This window comes from Populus euphratica, unplaced genomic scaffold (genome assembly GCF_000495115.2).
Source record: "Populus euphratica unplaced genomic scaffold, PopEup_1.0 scaffold731.1, whole genome shotgun sequence".
NCBI classification, from domain to species: domain Eukaryota; kingdom Viridiplantae; phylum Streptophyta; class Magnoliopsida; order Malpighiales; family Salicaceae; genus Populus; species Populus euphratica.
The window spans coordinates 30,126-49,135 of record NW_011500601.1 but is presented as its reverse complement, the minus strand read 5'-3'; the positions used below and the strand labels follow the sequence as shown (position 1 = coordinate 49,135).

At 30.0% G+C, this 19,010-nt stretch overlaps 3 protein-coding genes and 1 long non-coding RNA gene across 4 annotated transcripts; 3 read left to right on the top strand and 1 right to left on the bottom strand.

The window, feature by feature from the left end:
* The first annotated feature begins 446 nt into the window (after nucleotides 1-446).
* On the top strand, nucleotides 447-1,680 carry LOC105115611 (uncharacterized). The gene is made up of 3 exons (XM_011012552.1): nucleotides 447-711; nucleotides 833-1,008; nucleotides 1,421-1,680. The coding sequence occupies exons 1-3, from the start codon at nucleotides 639-641 to the stop codon at nucleotides 1,439-1,441; spliced, it is 270 nt and encodes an 89-aa protein (XP_011010854.1). The 5' UTR covers nucleotides 447-638; the 3' UTR covers nucleotides 1,442-1,680.
* Nucleotides 1,681-6,534: 4,854 nt separating this feature from the next.
* On the top strand, nucleotides 6,535-8,910 carry LOC105115610 (cell number regulator 8-like). Its single transcript, XM_011012551.1, has 3 exons — nucleotides 6,535-7,007; nucleotides 7,852-8,054; nucleotides 8,470-8,910. Exons 1-3 carry the CDS (start codon nucleotides 6,704-6,706, stop codon nucleotides 8,707-8,709), a joined length of 747 nt encoding a protein of 248 aa, XP_011010853.1. The 5' UTR covers nucleotides 6,535-6,703; the 3' UTR covers nucleotides 8,710-8,910.
* Nucleotides 8,911-9,640: 730 nt separating this feature from the next.
* Nucleotides 9,641-11,933, bottom strand: LOC105115609 (DNA-binding protein S1FA). Its single transcript, XM_011012550.1, has 2 exons — nucleotides 11,731-11,933; nucleotides 9,641-10,067 (listed from the first exon to the last, which is right to left on the bottom strand). Exons 1-2 carry the CDS (start codon nucleotides 11,779-11,781, stop codon nucleotides 9,852-9,854), a joined length of 267 nt encoding a protein of 88 aa, XP_011010852.1. The 5' UTR covers nucleotides 11,782-11,933; the 3' UTR covers nucleotides 9,641-9,851.
* LOC105115608 (uncharacterized) lies at nucleotides 10,074-11,147 on the top strand. The gene is made up of 2 exons (XR_840369.1): nucleotides 10,074-10,782; nucleotides 10,829-11,147. It is a non-coding gene; the product is annotated as an uncharacterized LOC105115608 (long non-coding RNA).
* Nucleotides 11,934-19,010: the final 7,077 nt, after the last annotated feature.

The following is a 19,010-nucleotide window of genomic DNA, read 5'->3' as shown; positions in this document are numbered from 1 at the left end:
CCCGGCGGCCTTCCGTTAACCATATGACATAGGGTTATGCTCCACAATTTTGAGGCTAAGAAAGAATTTAGGGTTCAAAAGGTTGGAGGTACAAGATCATTTTACTCCCAACCACAGACACACTACAAGCAGAGATTATAATTGATCAGACCCATCTTCCACGTTGCAGGTATTATGCTGTGCTTGATAAACATAAAGGAACACAAATAACAAGAGAGTAGGTGTGAGTAATGTGAAATCCAGCCAATCGAGCTGAATGGGATGTCCCTCAACAAGACATTACAATAATACACACATGGAGCTGTCTACACCAAAAAGAAAGGGAAAAAAAACAAGAAGAAGAAGAAGAAGCGAGGAAACACTTGAAGCAATAATAACCCAAAGTTAAGTATATGGTATCGGTACACAAACATAAATGTTCCAACCCAACACATCTACATCGTTGCCTTGCAATTCATTGCTGTGTCGATTGTGACGGTTTCAATTTGCTAAAAAGCTGAAAGAAGAGAAAATATAACCTCAACTGCCTCTACGTACCTGGTGCTTATTCCGCGAACCCTCCCATTACTTCATTATACCCTTCTTCAATATATATACAAGACCATTTTGTCTCTCAAACTAATATATTCTGAAATTCTATGGAGCTTAAGTATAGCACGGCCACCACCTTTCTTCTATGCCTCCTCCTTGTCACGCCTTACATTTCAAGAGGTTTGTAACTCCATATGTATACTTTGTAAAAGTAGGAGTTTTTCAAAGTGTAGCAAAACTTGGGCCACTGTTATTGGCATGGATGGTTTGCTAATTTGGAAATGTTTTTCTAAATTCGTAGGGGGATTGGATGCGGCAGAGTCAGAAGTTTATGAAATTGATTATAGAGGACCAGAGACTCACTCATCAGTAGTGCCTCCTCCTGGTCACTCTCATGGCAGGCCTTGGATTCATCAAGATAATGTCAAGAAATCTCATAAACCCCAAGGTTTTAGTGGTGATCACAACGGAGAACAAGTAAGACCCAGTATTTATCTCACTGAAGTACAAATTAATCATTTAAGTTGTTTAAGTGCCTGGTAAATTGCATGTTGTTCAACAGGTTCTTTGATAGTCCTCTTGTGACACCAAATATATTTCTTGATTTCTAAATTTTTTGATTTCATGAAAAGTGAAAGAGTTTTGTTTCACTAGATGTTAGTATTTATAGTACACCCAAGCTGTTATTAGTAATTTCCAATAACTCTGCTTAATACGCTTCGCTCTCCTTACTTTATTCCACTTCACTCTGAGCCACAAACTACGACACATAGCCTGTCCCTTTCTGCGGATTCACGAGTTGTTAATTAAGATTCCAGCTGGTGCATGTGCATTTCTGATAAGTTTGGCTGACTCTTTTGTCTTGTCTTTGCTTAATAATGTCTTGCAGGCTAACAAAATTCATGGATGAGGGAGTTCTAGAGGAAGTATCAGTTTTGTTTCAAATCATTACGGTTTGGTCCCTTTGATATCTTAGGCATGGATAGAAAATATGCAAATTGAGAAATGATATAGACGGCAATATTCCTTTGTCATTTTTTAGTATTCTGCCAATGGTTGTAAATTTGATCTAAGCTACTGAGTTTGTGTATCTGTAATTTCTGTTTAATATCTTCAAATCTTAAGAAGGATGGTTTCTTGTGAGGGTTTGGAATCTCCTTGTTGTAAATGCTATCAGATTTTTATTTTTATTTTTTTAAGGTAGAAATTAACCAGAAGAAACTTGTTATAATTATACTGTAAACCAAAAGAGAAAGAGTTTTTACTCTAGGCTTTTAAGTAGATTTTGATAACCTTTTTTTCAATTTAGTCTTTGAATTTTTTCTTTCTTTCGCAATTAAGCTTGAATTAAAATTCAATTATATATATTTTTTGGGATGGAAAATTGAATTGAAAGATAAAGGACTGAAATGAAAAAAATAGATAGGTGATAACTTTTTAATTTGTTTAAAAAGTTTATTTTAACCTCCTCTTTAGGAAGGTGTTATCTATTCCAAAACCAAGCTATCTATACCTGTAAGCCCACGGTTTCATTCCAATGCTTTGATTAGTTACGAAGACGTGAACCTTTACCTTTGTAAGTACAAAATCCTTAATCTTTAATCAGTTTTGGTAGTGAACGCACTACTCAAGCGGAGTAGCCAACATGCGCACATCATCCCCATAGGAGAAAGAGTCTCAAATAAAGGAACCCGATAGGCTTGAATGGGATGGCTTTTCTGGATGCCCCAGAAATGAGGCCTCCTCAGGGCAGAAAGGCTCTCAAAAGCAGGCGCGTACTCCCCATCTTTTTTAATTATTAGTTAACCGATCTTTCTAGTTTGTAAAAAAACTAATTTTGGTACCACACTTTTTTTTTCAGTCTCTTTTAAGATGAGGCGGCTGGGTCGCTGGATTCAAATGTAGAGGAAAAAAGTTTTTGTTGTCTTATTTTAGCTATTAAAATAATTAATTTTTATATTAAATAATTTTATATAATAATATGAGTTAAGATTAGGTGTTTATTTATCTTGAATATATCTAAAACAACATATCTGATCTCAAGAAGAATTTTGGTTTTGGGTTTAAGGGGTATTTTTTCTTGTATTTTTGGAGGTCATGGAAGGTTTTTAAGGTATTTTAAATAAAAAAAAAAAGAAATGAAAATAAGTTTTTGTGAGAAAAAACAACAACCTTGTTTTTCTGACCAACTAGTTGCTGGATTTTGGAGAGCTCTAGACAATGCATCATTCTTTTTTTAAATAATTAAGATGAATTACATGTTATATGCCCCCATTAACTTAAGAAAAAATAGACGTTGAGGTGCAATCTTGTTGGTGCCTGGTCTCATTCTCTCTTTTTAAAATTTTTAATTTTTTTTATTAATAGTTTTTTATTTAAAATAATTTTTTAAATTTATGTTTTAATTAATATCTCATCTAAATTTTTTGAATTATTTTAATTAATATTATTATATTGGGTATGTTCAATTCTTTAAGAGATTAGTATGATTTATTTGTGTGTGTGTATTTATTAAATATTGTTTTATAATATTTTTAATATGTGTAGCTCTAAGATATTTTTTTATTTTATTCAATAATTTTTTATAAATTTATTTTAGTAAACAAATTAATTTAACATAATCACATAAATAACTCTTATTGTAATATTAAATATCTTGATTTATATATTTTTTTTTCCAATTATATTTTTTTTACCATGTATTTATGTTTTTAATTTGATGCTTAGTTTTTATGATTTTTTCCTTAATTCTTTTATAAAAGTTTTTTCTTTTAATTTTACTCTCCAATCTAAGTTGACAGTGTATTGTGCTTTTTATTTTTTTGCTTTTGTTAATGTTTTTGTCCTTTTTGATTTAACTCTTTGATTATATCCCTTATTCTTTTAATTGCGATTTATTAAGGATTTTTTGTGAATTTGATTATATCCCTTATTCTTTTAATTGCAATTTATTAAGGATTTTTTGTGAATTTTTTTATTTTATTTTTTAATATTTTATTTATTAGAAATTATGCTTCATAATTTTTTTATATATTATGTTTATGTTCATATGACCCGGATCACGGGTTTGAAAAACTAACAAGGATAAACATTTATTTTATCTTATTATTTTCAAACGAATGAATGTATTGTTTGTTACCATTTTAAGGTATACAATGGACACCAAATTACTAAGAAACACTTCATCTATGATTTTCAGCCATTTGCATCAAACCTCTACACCCTATTTGGCTTAATAACATCTTGTTCCTAGTCAGTATACTCTACGTTGAACATATCCAAGTTAATTGGGAAACAATCTTTCATTCAATGAACATAGAGTTGCAAAGTTTCAAATTAGGTGTGATTTGTTTCTAATGGAAAGGTTTATATCCCCTCTACATGATTCAGGTTTATTAATGGTATATTGACACCCTATGTTCCACAATGATTTTGATAAAATATCCTACATAATCACCATTGACTAAATAAGAACACCTATAAAAAAATAGTTTTTTAAGGTTCTTTCTTTGATTAGGATTAAACACTATAACCTTCAAGAATATATTGTAGAAATGAGAGAGGGCATAACCACCTAGATTCTAAAAAGACCATCATGATTTTGTAACTTTCTAGTTTTTTTTGGCATATAATAAAGGTTTTTTTTTTTAAGATAAGGGAAAAAATAAAAGGGAAATTAGGGAGAGAATTGAGTGAAATACCAAATGATTTTTATAGTGAAAAATACAATAAAAATAGTGTAAAAAAGATTGGAACAAGAAATAAAAAAGAAAAAAGAACACACAAGTTAAGGATAAGGATTAGAGGTTGGAAACAAGAAGAAAAAGGTAAGAAATTCCAAAAAAATAGGACAACATTGTTGAAAAATGTATACGCTAGAGGGTGTAGCTTAATGAGCACACATATCCTTTAATGCTTGTTAAATTCATATTTTAATGTTTATTGTTTATCTATAATAATTATTTGTTAGTTTTAAAGTAACGTATATGTTATAATATAGAAAATTATATTTTGAAAATGATATGCAATATTTGAAAAGTAAGCTCAAGAGTATTTAAATACATAGTTTGATGTTTTTGTGATTGTTAGTATCATATTATTAGTGTGTTTAAATATGAGCTATGATGTTTTGAAGTTTTGTTTAGTCATTTAGATTGGTTTTGATTAAATATACTGATAAATGATTTATCAAAACTATGACTATAAGATTATTATTTTTAATATGATGTTGGGTTTAATCAAGTTATGTTTATTTTAAGATTAATTGAAAACAAATGTTAAATCAATGCAATAGTGTTCATGGATGAGGAGATGTGTTTCTGAGTATTTTATGACTTGATTTGAGAAATAATTGCATTGTTTTTTTATATTATTTTATTAAGTTTTTCATGTTTTAAGCAAGTTAAAATTGTTGTGTTTAAGTTGTGCTTGTTTGCAGGGTTTAAGTCACAATTCTAGATCTTTAATTATTTATGGGGTTATCTAGTTTTTTAGGGTTTTTGCACAACTTGGAGGGTTTAAGTCACAATTCTAGATCTTTAGTCATTTATGAGTTTAACTAGTTTTTTAGAGTTTTTGCTGATTTTCTTAGGTTTTCATGTAAATGATCATAAGCCTTTTTTTTTTGTTATTTCTCATTAATTGGTTTTATGGCCTTGAGTTTAGTTCAAAGTTTATATCCACCCATATGCTATCATTTTCTACTATTTATTTATTTATTTATTAAATGTTTAGTTTGATTTGATTAATTTTAACCAACTTTGAATACCTGAGTTTAAGTTAAAGATTATTAGGATTGATTCATGAATTTTATAACTTAATTTTTATATTTTATACCTTGTAATACTTTGATCTTCCAACTTGGTTTTTAGGTTTTTATTGATGTTCTTCTTTGTAAATTTTAATCAAAATTCTTGTTTGATATTTGTTATCCCTTCTCCAAGTATTGGTCATAGTATTGGGTCTTAGATCATGCTAAGAAACAAAATTTATCTAATTGGGTTGAACCTTTAAGTTTTAAAGCTATGTTTAAAGCTATGTTTGGTAATCTATAATTTTTTTTATAACAAACATTGGGTCTTAGATCATGCTAAGAAACAAAGTCTATCTGATTGGGTTGAGCCTTTAAGTTTTAAGACTATGTTTGGCAATCCATAATTTTTTTTATAACAAATATGGTCTTATTCAAATTTTAATTAAATCTCATATGTTTGAAAGATTATTTTATAATTAATTTTGAGTTTTCTACGTCATTTTTTATTCTTTTATATTTAATATTTGAGACTGTGAATTTATATGCAATATATTTTCTAGTATTAAACAAACTATTTTTTTTTTAAATATATCTATAAAAAATAAAAAAAATAATTTTTTTAAAAATAGAATTATGTTTTAAATTTCACATGGCCAAGTTTATTTTGTTCAATGACCATATATTGTATAATTTTTTTAAGGATCAAAATGAAAAAAAAAAAGAAAAGAACCTTTGTGGATTGCACTGTAGCAATCTACAGTATCAACATCTCTACCTCTTCAATAGTTGCAATTACTGTAGCAATCTACAGTATCAACATCTCTTGCAATCATAAATAATAAGTTCATTTAGTTTATTTTATAATATAATTATTTATGTTTGGAAACTTACAAATTAATCATTTGATTGGTGTTGATTGTTATCATATTAAAAGATCCTGGTTTTTTCTAAACCTCACCGTTTTGTATTTTTAAAATAATCTAAATTGTGAAAGGATACAATTTTATTTTATTTATTTAAAAAAACAATTCGTATTTTATCTGGCGACGGTCTACAAGAGTCAAAATACTACATTATTATATTTCAACCTTAAGGATTAAGGTTTAATTAATTTAAATCGGAAAGGACTAGAAAATAATTTAATCCATAAGAAATCGGTTAGGTGTCTTTCACCGACAACGGTGTACGCGGGTTTCGACATCATCAAGAATGAAAATAATGACAGAAAATACCAACAACCGAAAATACCAGCAACCGCAAATTGTGGAATTGATTCTTGACCACTTATTATTCTCTCTTTCTTTTCTAACGTTTCCAGATCCAATTTCCTCTGCCATTTCACCCCTTTTCAATTTACACCTGTCTCTATAAAATTCAATTGCTGGGCTCGCTTTTCTTCTCGATTAAGTTCTTTCCAATATGGCTGACAACAGCAATCCAAGCTTCGACAGAAACAATAACGATGGCGAGGAAGCGAGCCCTCTTTTGAACAAGAACCTTGAAGAACAAAACGACAAGAAACCCACCAAGGTCTCTCCTGATGCAAAGACGGCCACCGCCTCCCCGGGATCTCCTTGGCCTGAATATGGGTGGGCCGTGAATGGGCTGCCGTTGAGTCATGGGAGCGTGGTGGGTGAGCCTATGGGTCGGAATCAGTGGGACTCAAGCCTTTTTGCTTGCCTCGGTCGCAACGATGAATTCTGTAGCAGCGATCTTGAAGTCTGTAAGTCTTTAATTTTATTTGTGATGCTTGTTTTTTGAATCGGTTATACATTCTTTCAATTGGGTTATTGATTGATTAAACTGTAGCAATGCAATGTTCTAGATGTTAATGATTGATGGATTAGCTGATCATTTATTTTACAATTTTCATCACGAGAATGTTATCAAGAATAGGTGATTGATTATTTTTCTAATTTGCGAATTCTTGAAATTGCCCACAATTTTGTTTTAATTGGGGTATTGCTTTGTTAAGCTGTAGCAAAGTAATGAATCAATTGCTTTTGTCCAGTGATAATATAAACTGCAAATTGTATCATGGCAATGTTAATTAGGATCAGTAATTAGTTATTTCATAATCAATTGGAGATTTGCAAGTTGATTTCTGTTTTTCCATTGGTAAATTGCTGGTATTTTGTGCTCTTTATGTACACGAAACAAAAGTAAGTGGATATATTTCTTATTGTCTATTTTTTCCACATTGTTGCTTCTTTATGTGATGATCATAGTCTTTATAAAGCTTGGACTGGTTCAATAGCTTTGTTGGGTGTACTTCATTTTGTTATATGCAGCCATTATGTTCACATAAAATACAACGCAATAGGAAATGCTTTGTTAGTTTTTCAAGTGAAATTTGAGAAAAATTTCATTTCCATTGGCCATTAATTTTGCACAAGCAGGTTGATGGTATTGTTGTGGGTGGATCAAATCTATAAAGAATGTGGTATAGCCTATTCATAGGAGGAATGATCATTAGCTTATTTGGAAGCATTTAGCATGCAGTGATTTCAGATCATTTTGGGCATATCTCTTAATCACCTCATATTCCTAATTTTGAATTTTGTAAGGTCTTCTTGGAAGCACTGTCCCTTGCATGCTGTATGGAAGCAATGTAGAGAGACTTGGATCTGCTCCTGGAACATTTTCATCCCACTGCTTGTCATACTGTGGTCTGTACCTTATTGGCAATTCATTTTTCGGTGGGAATTGCATTGCACCATGGTTTTCATATCCTAGCCGTACAGCTATCCGTCGGAAGTTTAATCTAGAGGCAAGCTATTTCCCAAGTCTTTCTCCTATATATGTGCATTTTAAACATGATTTTGAGTTCTAATACTTAGTGTAGCTTTATTGTGACCCCTGTTATAATCATTAGTTACGCGTTGGTAACTTCATTTCTCTTTAATCATTAGTTATGTGTTGGTAACTTCATTTCTCTTACAATTTCATCATTGTATGCCTCTTGATCATGACTGCCCCATTCTTCTGAACCTGCCCCTTTTCTTTTTCATAGAGCTGGGGCTTTAAATGAGAGATTTTGCCCACACCCTGCAATATCGTGTATTGTAAAAATCTTTTTTTTCTCCTCCCATTTATACCTGGTCATAGTGCTTTAGTACCGTAGAAATTTCCTTAGATTGATTGCATTCCGAGCATTCATTTCTGTGGCTGTTCATGTGAAACAGGGTAGCTGCGAGGCACTTGATAGGTCATGCGGGTGCTGTGGGAGCTTTGTGGAAGATGATTTGCAACGTGAGCAATGTGAGACAGCATGTGATTTTGCAACTCATGTTTTCTGCCACCCATTAGCCCTTTGCCAGGAAGGTCGTGAGATCCGTCGTAGGGTGCCCCATCCTGGGTTCAATGCTCAACCGTTCGTGGTTATGATCCCACCTGGGGAGCAATCCATGGGCCGTGGAGCCTGAAATTCGTCCTTTGCCAGCATCAGAAACTCATCATCCTGTTTATACTTATTTGGGGTTTGATATTATAGAAGTCACGTTCAAGTTTCTGAAGACCATATTGCTTTGTTTGATCAAGCATAAATAAATAAGTACTCATTGACTTTGAACACGTGTCGTATATTGTGCGTTTAAAATTCATGATGGAAGTGTCTAATGTTTTACCGAAGCACGTGCCTTTTTTATATCATCCAAACGTTGCTTCTTGTGAGGTTCATGGCGAATGCAAATTGAAAAAGAAATTGATGACACCTTTAAAACTTGAAATTAAAAGTGTGCTTGGCAGTGTCAGCACACAAGCTGGCCGGCCCTTTACAAGATGGAATGGTCATACAGTTTGCCAATCCGATGGTATGATGCAAAGTGCTTTTGAGGAGGAAATTCCGTCAAAAGTAAAACCTTTTCTTTCTTCTCAACAGCATTAGTAGAAGCAAAAGCCAAATAAGTTAAAAAGCTCAGCAAGAGAGCCTTCAGAAAATTATTTGCAGACCATTGAAGAAATAACGAACCGCACCAGAATCCCACTCCAAATGACATTCTTCTGACCATCGATGAAATCATAGCCTAAGCTCACGGGGGGGAAAATATCTTCAATCAATTCTTGGTTGCTGAGACATACATTATCCACATACCTATCGTTGTCTCCTCCGAAACCCAATCATAAGACCAAACTCCTATTCCCGTTACATTTCTCGTGGATAAACACTCCAAAATTAATACTCACTAGGCAAGCCACCCTTCGCAAAACCCAGTTCATAGCCCCAAACACGTAAAACACTATGATTCAATTGGAATAGGCATCTAGGCCCATTTGCCAAGGCCTTGGTCTCCCAAATTGGTACCAGTCTTTATCCTAAGGGGCCTAAAATAGCTTAAAAAAATCGAAAAGACTTGCTGAAGCAAAGGAAGAATGAGACTCAAAATTTTAAAGAGAGCAGCATTTTAACCCCTTGTTCTACCCAAATATAGGATAGTAGCTTCTAAGTATGTAGTCTTGACTAAGCAGAAAACATTACTGACAGTGCTCTCATGACATAAAAAAAGGGAAAATTTCGAACACAACAGTTCACCACAGCGAAGACCAACAGATAGCAAGCCTTAGATTTTCACTCTCCTGGTGCTGAGACACCTTGCTTCAGTCTCTCCTTCTTCATCTTCTTCTTCGAGATGGGCTTCTTCTTTCTCGGAGGAAGGGTCTTCTGCGCGTATGAGTAAAGTACATAATTTCCAACTAGGAATGTCAAAACTAACCCGCCAATAACCAGCAGCACTATCAATCCTGGGTTTAACCCTTTAGGCTCAGCATCCTTGATCAAATCCCCCTGTTCATTGGAAAATTTAAATGAACAAAAAGAAACCAGGAAGAAAGAAAAAACACAGCCCACCAGCAAACAGTCAACATGTAGAAAAAAATTGAATTACGCATGCCAATCTATACATGATACAAAAAAACGCAACCCAAGATATTTACATTTAAAATTATCATTAAGAGGACTCGTCATAAAATGGCCGATGATCTAAATAGTGACACAATTCAATAGAGTTCTAATGACATTTCAGATAAAAGCAACTATGTTTAAACCTGTTCAGGTGTAACCCATCTTGCAGAGGGCATAAGAATGCTCAAATACCCACATATCAATATATCCATTTAGCTAATGTTTAATTCCAAAATAAATGATCATGGATGCATAAAAGACATGAATTTAATAAAAAGTTAGTGTGGTAACTCCATACATCTTTACAGCCATCTCTCCTCACAATTCCACATCAACAGGCATCCACACGACTTTCAATACAAGTGGCTAAAATAACACAACTTAGATGGAAAGGGAAATGGTTATCTGACAAAGCATATAAATAAAAAAAGTGCGATAGAAGTGAATGGCACCAGGCAGTTCTGATTAGGAATCAAACAATGTCTGGTGCAAGTTATGGAATTAGACTGATGAGTTGCATAAATTGACTAAAATAATAATAAGTTCTGGTTGTCTTTTAAAGAAGGCCTAAACAAATCCATTTACAATTAAATCATACATGCATTTAGGCTATGTCAGCTGATCCATTTACAATTAAATCATACTTGCATTTAGGCTATGTCAGCTGACAGTTTCGAACCAAAAAGCCTAAGCTCAACAACACTTGGACACCAAAAGTCTATAAATCTAGGATCTCCAGGAAAGTTTTTTTTTTTTGAAAAAAAACTACAGCCCTAAAAGTTGTTTATTATAATCAAAACAAATCCCTTGGATTAAAACAAAAATGTCAACTAATCACAGAGAATTCTAAACACAATATAATTATAACAAAAGGAAAGTAAGATTTTCACATAATCTCAAACAAACACTTCACCTTTCCTTAACAAACAAAAGAAAAGCTTCATGATTAATAAGTCAAATCGGAAAAAATAACATGCAATACGAGAAAATCTTGAAATCAATAATAATAAACTGAACTGTTAGTTCTGAGAAACAATAACACGGGATCATATCAAGAATCAATTATTAACAGGATGTTTGGAAACTTAAGATTTGAGTTAAAAATGAAATCATTTCAACACCATTTACCCAATTCTAGTTTTTGAAAAGCTATAAGCAACTTAAGTGAATTCTACAACCAATAACGAACTTGAAAATCACTGATTTGCTTCAGAATTGACCCGTTAAAAATTAATTATGCTTGGAATTAAGTTTTTTAGAGATAAGGAAAAATTGGGTAAATGATGTATTTTCACTAACCAAATTCAAATGATTTCCACATTTTTAAGACCTTTTCCAAACAAAAAAGAAAAAAAAAATCAATTAAAAAATCAATTCAATCTACTTAAATATTTGAAATCAATTCTAGCATAAAAATGACTCCAAACAAGATGTAAAGACAATAATAAACAAGATCTCTCAATTAAATTCAATTCAATGAGTACAGATCTTGGGTTTGAATTTTCGAGAGAGAGAAAAATGAAGTATATAGAAGCATGAAGCATACCATGTTTTGGAAGGAAGGAGGAGAATTAGCGAACTCGAAATCGTCATCCATGACTGCGAGAGATCAGCTCCTCGTTGTTCCAACTAGACTTTCAGAAGATTCCAGAGAGAAATAAGAAGACAGGAAGAGATCCACAGATCTATATAACCCTCGGAACGGAAACGAAACTGTGGGTGTGTTGGTTTTCTGACAACTTCTTGTTGGCCCTCAAAAGTTTAAACGTTTTGTTTTAGCCCCTGTTTGGTGACGTTTTTATGTGTGCGCGTCCTTTGACACTTCCCTCGAATTGTTTTGCGCATCTTCGATAATAAATTAATAAACTGGTATTAAAAATAAAAATTTCTAGAGAAATAATTCGTAGAATATTATGAATTTATTTTTAAATTAGTAATTTTATCATTTAAGTTGATAGTGATGACACTATGAGAATAAAAGTTAATTATAGCTTAATTTTTGTAGTTTATCAAAATTATTTAACTAGTTTATGATGTTTCAACAATAATTAATAATTAAATAGTTCATTGATTAATATTGATCATACTCTTTTTTTTTCCCTAATAATATCCTTTCTCCACTCAAATCTTCCAACTTAGCTACTTACATTTCGTAGAAAAAACAATGACAAGGAACATGAAATTAAAGAAAAAAAACTATGCTATGAGTGAATTTAAAACTATAATGATGAAGACTATAGTTTTAATTTTGTTGAACTGGAAGGTATTTATTATAAATAATTTTTATATAAAAATTCTTAATTCTTACTTAAAAACACATCAAAATAATATATTTTTTATTTTTTAAAATTTATTTTTTATATTAACACATCAAAATAATATGAATACATAAAAAAATAATTTAAAAATAAATTTAATTTTTTTCAATAATACTTTTAAAATATAAAAATAAATATGTTATTAATCACTCGGTGAAATAAGAAATTGTTGTTCTTGACTTTCCACCGGTAATAAGAATGTCATTTTATCATTTTTTATTCATATTTTGTAGCCTTCCCTTTTCAAACAAAGGCTCCTTGTAAAACGGGATTTAATTAGGGCGACTGCACAAAAATTTACTTTAATATTTTGACTATATAATCAGTGGGTTTTATCCAGCTCTATTCACATGCACTTGATCAAATATTTTGACCACTCATTATTTTATGTAACTGGGTATGTATAGATACGCTTTTGATAATTCATATATAGATATGTGTTAAATAATAAAGTTATAGATGCTTTCACGTATTAATGTGATAGATTTAGATTAAAAAAAAATGATCAAATTAAATCAAGATAATAATATAAAATAATAAAATAAAAGATTTAATTATTGAGCCAGACTTATTTTTTTTCAAGATATTATATATGTTATTTTCTTATAAGAAAAAACTGCATTGCTAATCAGATCATGTTATTTGAGCCAATTCACTAGTTTTCCTAGTTATTTTTAAAGTTATTGTTTATTTTTGAATTTTATGTTAATTTCTTTATGTGTTAGGATCTTGGTTTTGTTTCATGGTCAAAGCCAATCTTTTTAGCATATAAAAGACATTGTAAACCTTTTTAGGAGGCAAACTTGATCATTCTTTTTTTTTTTTTTTATAAACAAGATAAGGTTTTCAGGTTCTTTATGTTTTAACCCTAACTCAATTTATCTTTTATTTTTGCATGCTTGTTGTGCTTTAACCTGTATTAGTTAGTATCAAAGCCCAACAATCCTAAGTTTATAAAGCTTAATTTATGCACTAATTTCGTTGATAATTGTTTGCTTGTTGTGTGTTGTTAACAACCATTACAACAAGAGGATATGGAGCAGGGGTGACCAATGAGAGGATGAGAAGGCTTATTTTTAGGAGAGGAACGTCACAAAATTGACTGGTAGGTTAAAAGAGAAAGAGTTATGAGAACAAAAACAGAACTAAGATAATAATCATGAGTCCTGATCAATATTTTAAACTAGAGATATAATAAGAAAAGATAGCCTATTGATAAGAAAGATATCAGATCTAGATATTTCAGGTTTTACATTAAAATCCTTGAATTCACAAGAACTTTACAAGTAGAGGAGTTCATAGATTGGATGAATGAGGCAGAATGAATTTTTTTATACAAAGAGGTCCTCGATAGATATGAGTAAAGCTTATTGCAATCATATTAAAGGTTGGGGGTTTTCCTAATGGGAATAGTTAAAGAGGACATGAGAGCAGTAAGGAAAGCCAAGAATCAGTGATTGAGAAAAGATAAAAAAGAAGTTGAAGGAGCACTTTCTTTGATTAAGATATACCCAAACCTTGTACCAAAAGGTCCACATGTTGAAACAAGGAGTTAAATTTGTTAATGATTATACTGGTGAGTTTTATCAATTAGTGGCTAGGAATGAGCTGACAGAAATGGAAGAACAACTAGTGGCAAAATATTTGAGTAAGTTACGGTAGTCCATCCGAGATATATTGTGCTTATAGTTTTTATGGACAGTTTCAAAGTCATATTAGAGGGCCTTGACAATGGAGAAGCAATAAACTATTGGGGCTATAAACAAAAAGTTTTTTTTTTAAGAAAATCAATATAATAGATGAGCATCCAACAATAATCCAAGACCAACATGCATCAAGCTAGTAAATATAAAATACAAACTAAAAAGTCATATGAGAAATAATAAGTTGATAAAAAAGCCCATGAATGGTGTGGTTGATTATGTTTTCGATGATTCTAATAGTAGTGAAGATATTTTGAATGTAAATGACAATATTACACTAGTTGTTTGAAAGTTTATGTTGTCATCAAAAGGTGATTCAAAATAGAATTGGTTGTGTTCTAACATCTTCCAAACAACATGAACTGTTAACAACAATGCATGTTATATGATCATCAATAATGATACCTACGAGAAAATATAATGTCAGCTGAAGTGTTAAATAAGTTACATCTTAGAATAGAAAAACAACTCATCCTTTTTAATTTAAAATGGATGAAAGAAGACATTAAAGTAATTATAGACAAATACTTTTTCATTTTATTTTTCATAGAAAAATATATTTTAATAATATTTGATGTGATGTGGTGACTATGGATGCATGTTATATATATTGTCGAGGAAGTCATGACAATATGACAAGAATATTGTGCATGAAGGAAGACATAATACGTATGTTCTTAGTATTGAAGTGAATATATAATACTGTCATATAGAAAGGATAAGGAAATTGTTGAACACTATGGTAAAAATAAGTTATTTTTATCTAGATTTGTGGAAAAGGAGACAAAAGAAAAGGAAGAGGTGGAGAGTCTAGGTAATGGAAGTAAGGGTTAGATGTGTAACAAGTCATTGGTGATCAGTAATTATTTTGTCAAATTCACGAGTGTTTTAAAAATTGATTTTTGACCTAATTTATCTAAGTCGGTTACACGATAAAGGTCTAAAAATGGTCTACGACAATAGTGGCAATGTGATGACCAGAACTCTAAGACGAGTTTTCCAACTTGACGAGAATGATGCAGCCATGTTTGTAAAGATAGGGGTTTTAAGAAAAGTTATAGGAGGATCTGCCCCAAACAAATTTTATGGATGACCTAATAAATACTTTCATGGATCAGTGAGACAAGTCTGCCCAAGAAAAGGTCTAGTCCAACCAAATTAGGATAATGACTTAAAATGACAATAACATATATTCAATTATTGGATTGAACTTATTTTTTAACAAGAGATTTTACATATTGTTTTCTTATGTCAAAAGATTATGTCACTCATTGGATTGTTGAATCTTCCAAAATTAGATTTAGAAGTTGTTGTTTAGGTCAATTTTGCTATTTTTCCAAGTTATTTTTGGAATGATTGTTTATTTTTAGATTTTATATTAATTTTCTTTAAGTGTTAGGATTTTGGTTTTTTTTTCCTAGTTTAAGTCAATTTTCAGCCTATTAAAGGCATTGAGAACATTTCCAAGAGACAAAATTTTTCAAATATTTATTTCAAAAATAAAATAAGGTTTTAGAATTTTCTGTGTTTTAACCTTAATTTAATCTATTCTTTGACTTTTAGTGCTTGTTTTGTTATATTTTCACTAGCATTATTATTTTGCTTTGCAGAGATCATTTTATCATAACTTTATCAATTAATATTTTTATTTAACATATTTTTTAAGAAAGAGTAAATTGGATGCTTGACAACTTTTTTTTTTAGAATCTATAATAATTAGGTTGTTTTTATTTTTTAATTAATTTTTTTTAAATTTTATTCTTTAAAATTAGGTTGATTGGAAATTAGACTATATAATTTGTTTTGATTTTCTTTCTATAGGGTCATAACAATTTCATGATCCGATTATAGATTTTGTAAGTTAATCCAGGTTGAATCAAATTTGTCCAATATATTTACGTTTCAATATTTAATAAAAAGATTTCATCTTAAATTTCTTTTTAGTCAAACTATGTTTTTATCATTTGTCTAGGTTACCTATAGATTTACCAAGTCAACAAGGTTATAACAAGTTAACAATATAATTTTCCTTTTCAACTATAAAACATGTTAGCAATATTTAAATATTTTTTTATATTAATAAAAATTGATCTAATCGCCAATATATCGCGGGCAAATGTTCTGTTAGATTTATGAATTAAATAGTTATTTTAATTTAAAAACTAATTAATTAATTTTTCTAGTATAAGCTTTTCTTGTCCTTATCAATTTTTATTAAGAAAAAACTAATAGGGGTGGTGCTTTTATTGTGCTCCACCTTACAAAACATTATTCATTTCAATAATATTTTTTTTAAAATCTATGTTTTTTCTCTAATTTTGTTCTTCAATATTTGATTTATTGGAGATTATACTTCATAATTTATTATGGTTTACTTTCTATATGGTTAGCTTGGTTCTATGACCTATATCGTAGGTTTAACAAGTTAATCTAATTGACTCGAGTTTTTTTTTGTTTTTTTTAATTAATATTTTTTTTAATTTCATCCTTTAATATTGGATTGATTGAGAATTAGGTTTCATGATTTATTCAGTTTACTTTTTATGAAGTTATCTCGGTCTCATGACTTGGGTGACGGGTGTGTCTGGTTAACCTAGTTAACTCGAGCTTCTTATTTTATCTTTTTTTTAATATTTTTTTCAATTTCATCTTCCAACATTGAGTTGATTAATAATTAGGCTTCATGATTTTTGTTAGTTTGTTTCTATGAGATTATCTTGGTCTTATGACTTGCATCACATGTTTTTCGAGTTAACCCAGGTAAACTCTAGTTGTTTTTTGTGTTCTATTTTTAGATTGATTTTTTTTTAATTTAATCTTTCAATAATGAGTTTATTAAAAGTTTAGTTTCATAATTTATGTTGATTTGATTTCTATGGTGTTATCCTAGTCTCATAATCTAGATCACAGGTTTGGCAAGTTAACCTGGATTGAATTGGGCTATTTTTTATGTTTACTTTCTATAAGATTACCCTAGTTCTATGACCCAAGTCACGAGGTTGGAAATTTAACTTATGTTATTTTTTTTCTTTTTTTTAATTGTTTTTTTTTTCATTTTCATTCTTTAACATTAGTTTCATTGGAAATTGAGCTTTATAATTTGTTTTAATTTTTTAGGTTATAATGGTCTTATGATCTGAATTGCAGATTTGCATGGTAACTCAAGTTAAACTAGGTCAATTCGATATGTTTTTGTCTCAATATTGTTTTAAAAAAAGATATTTTCTTGAATTTTTATGAGTTAAATTATGTTTGCACAGGTCGTCTATTGCCTTTGGACCTATCAAGTCGATTAGATCACATCAAGTCAACCTTTGCATGATTTAAAAGTTTTTTTCTACTAAAACAATACTAGTAACACTTAGATACTTTTATTGTATCTTAAAAAAAAACTTGATCTCACTCGTAATTTTGTGCAAGTAAGGATCTAATTGATATCTATCCTCTCTCTTGTCTGATAAACTTTTTTTTTTTAACTCAAAGTCCACTCCTTCTTATTGCCATCTTTATTTGTTAATTCATTGTCATTAAAACAAGTTTGTTGGAGTAAACAATTTATTTTTTAATTATTATTTATTTTAAAAGAAATATTTTTTTCTAAATCTAAAGTCACCTAGTCAAATCAACCAAAATGACATCTAAAAAAACAAAGAAGTTTGATGGGAACACTATATTGACACAATAAAAAAATATATATTTAAAATAAAGGATAATTGAGCAACCCAGTCATATGAATTTATCTTGTACCTATCTATTAAGGCAAACCAAATTGAAGGAAGGAGATAAAATCCATGTTAAAAAACCTTGATTATAAGGGGAAAGGAAGAAGAAAATGGTATAGATGTTAGAATATTTATGAAAAAAATTTTATTTAAATTTAAAAAGAATTTAAAATGAATAAAAAATTCACCTGATTTGTTTGCTAGGAATAATTATTATGCCAAAAACCTAAAAAAAAAAAGAACACCTATTTGTTAACATATCACATGCCATAAAGAAACACAAAAATCACAAGCATAATAGTTTTTTCATCAATTCTAGAAAAAATGGAAAAAAAGGAGAGGAAGAACAAAATAGATGAAAAAACCTAAAAAAACAGCAAACAAATAAAAAAATAGGACACCCATTTATTAAAACATCCTAAGCTAGAAAGAAACACAAAATTTATGATCACATTTTTTTTTTCATCAATGATAGAAATGGTTGAAAAAAAGAGAGGAGAAAGAAACACAAAATTTATGATCACATTATTTTTTTTTTCATCAATGATAGAAAAGGTTGAAAAAAAGAGAGGAAAAAAAAGTGATTAACTTATAGAACATAAAAAAGATAGAATAGATGAAAGAAAAAGAGAAGAGGAGAATCCAAGTGTTACTAAAACAAAAAATGAAGTCAGAGAACTATTTTGAGATAATAACAAAAACAAGAAAAATTAAAAAAAATCCAATAAATAATAAATCCATAATATAATGTTGTAGTCGTGTAAGGGCTTCAAAGTATTGCCATGTTCATCAATCTTAAAATGGATCAACTAATATGATAGGGAAGTAATATTTTTCTACTCATGTTGCTCAATTTTCATTCATGTTCTGCTATACATAAATAACATTATTGTAGAGGAATTTATCTTTTCTTCATTGTATATTAAATAAATATCTTATATTAGTTTTGAAATTTAAAAAAAAAACCTCTTGAAATCTTGTATCAAATGAATTGCACATCAATCTCAAAATAGTGTTTGTTTAATGTTAAAAGGCTGAAAGAAACGGAGACAACTAGGATAAAGTGTTTGGTTGTTAAGACTA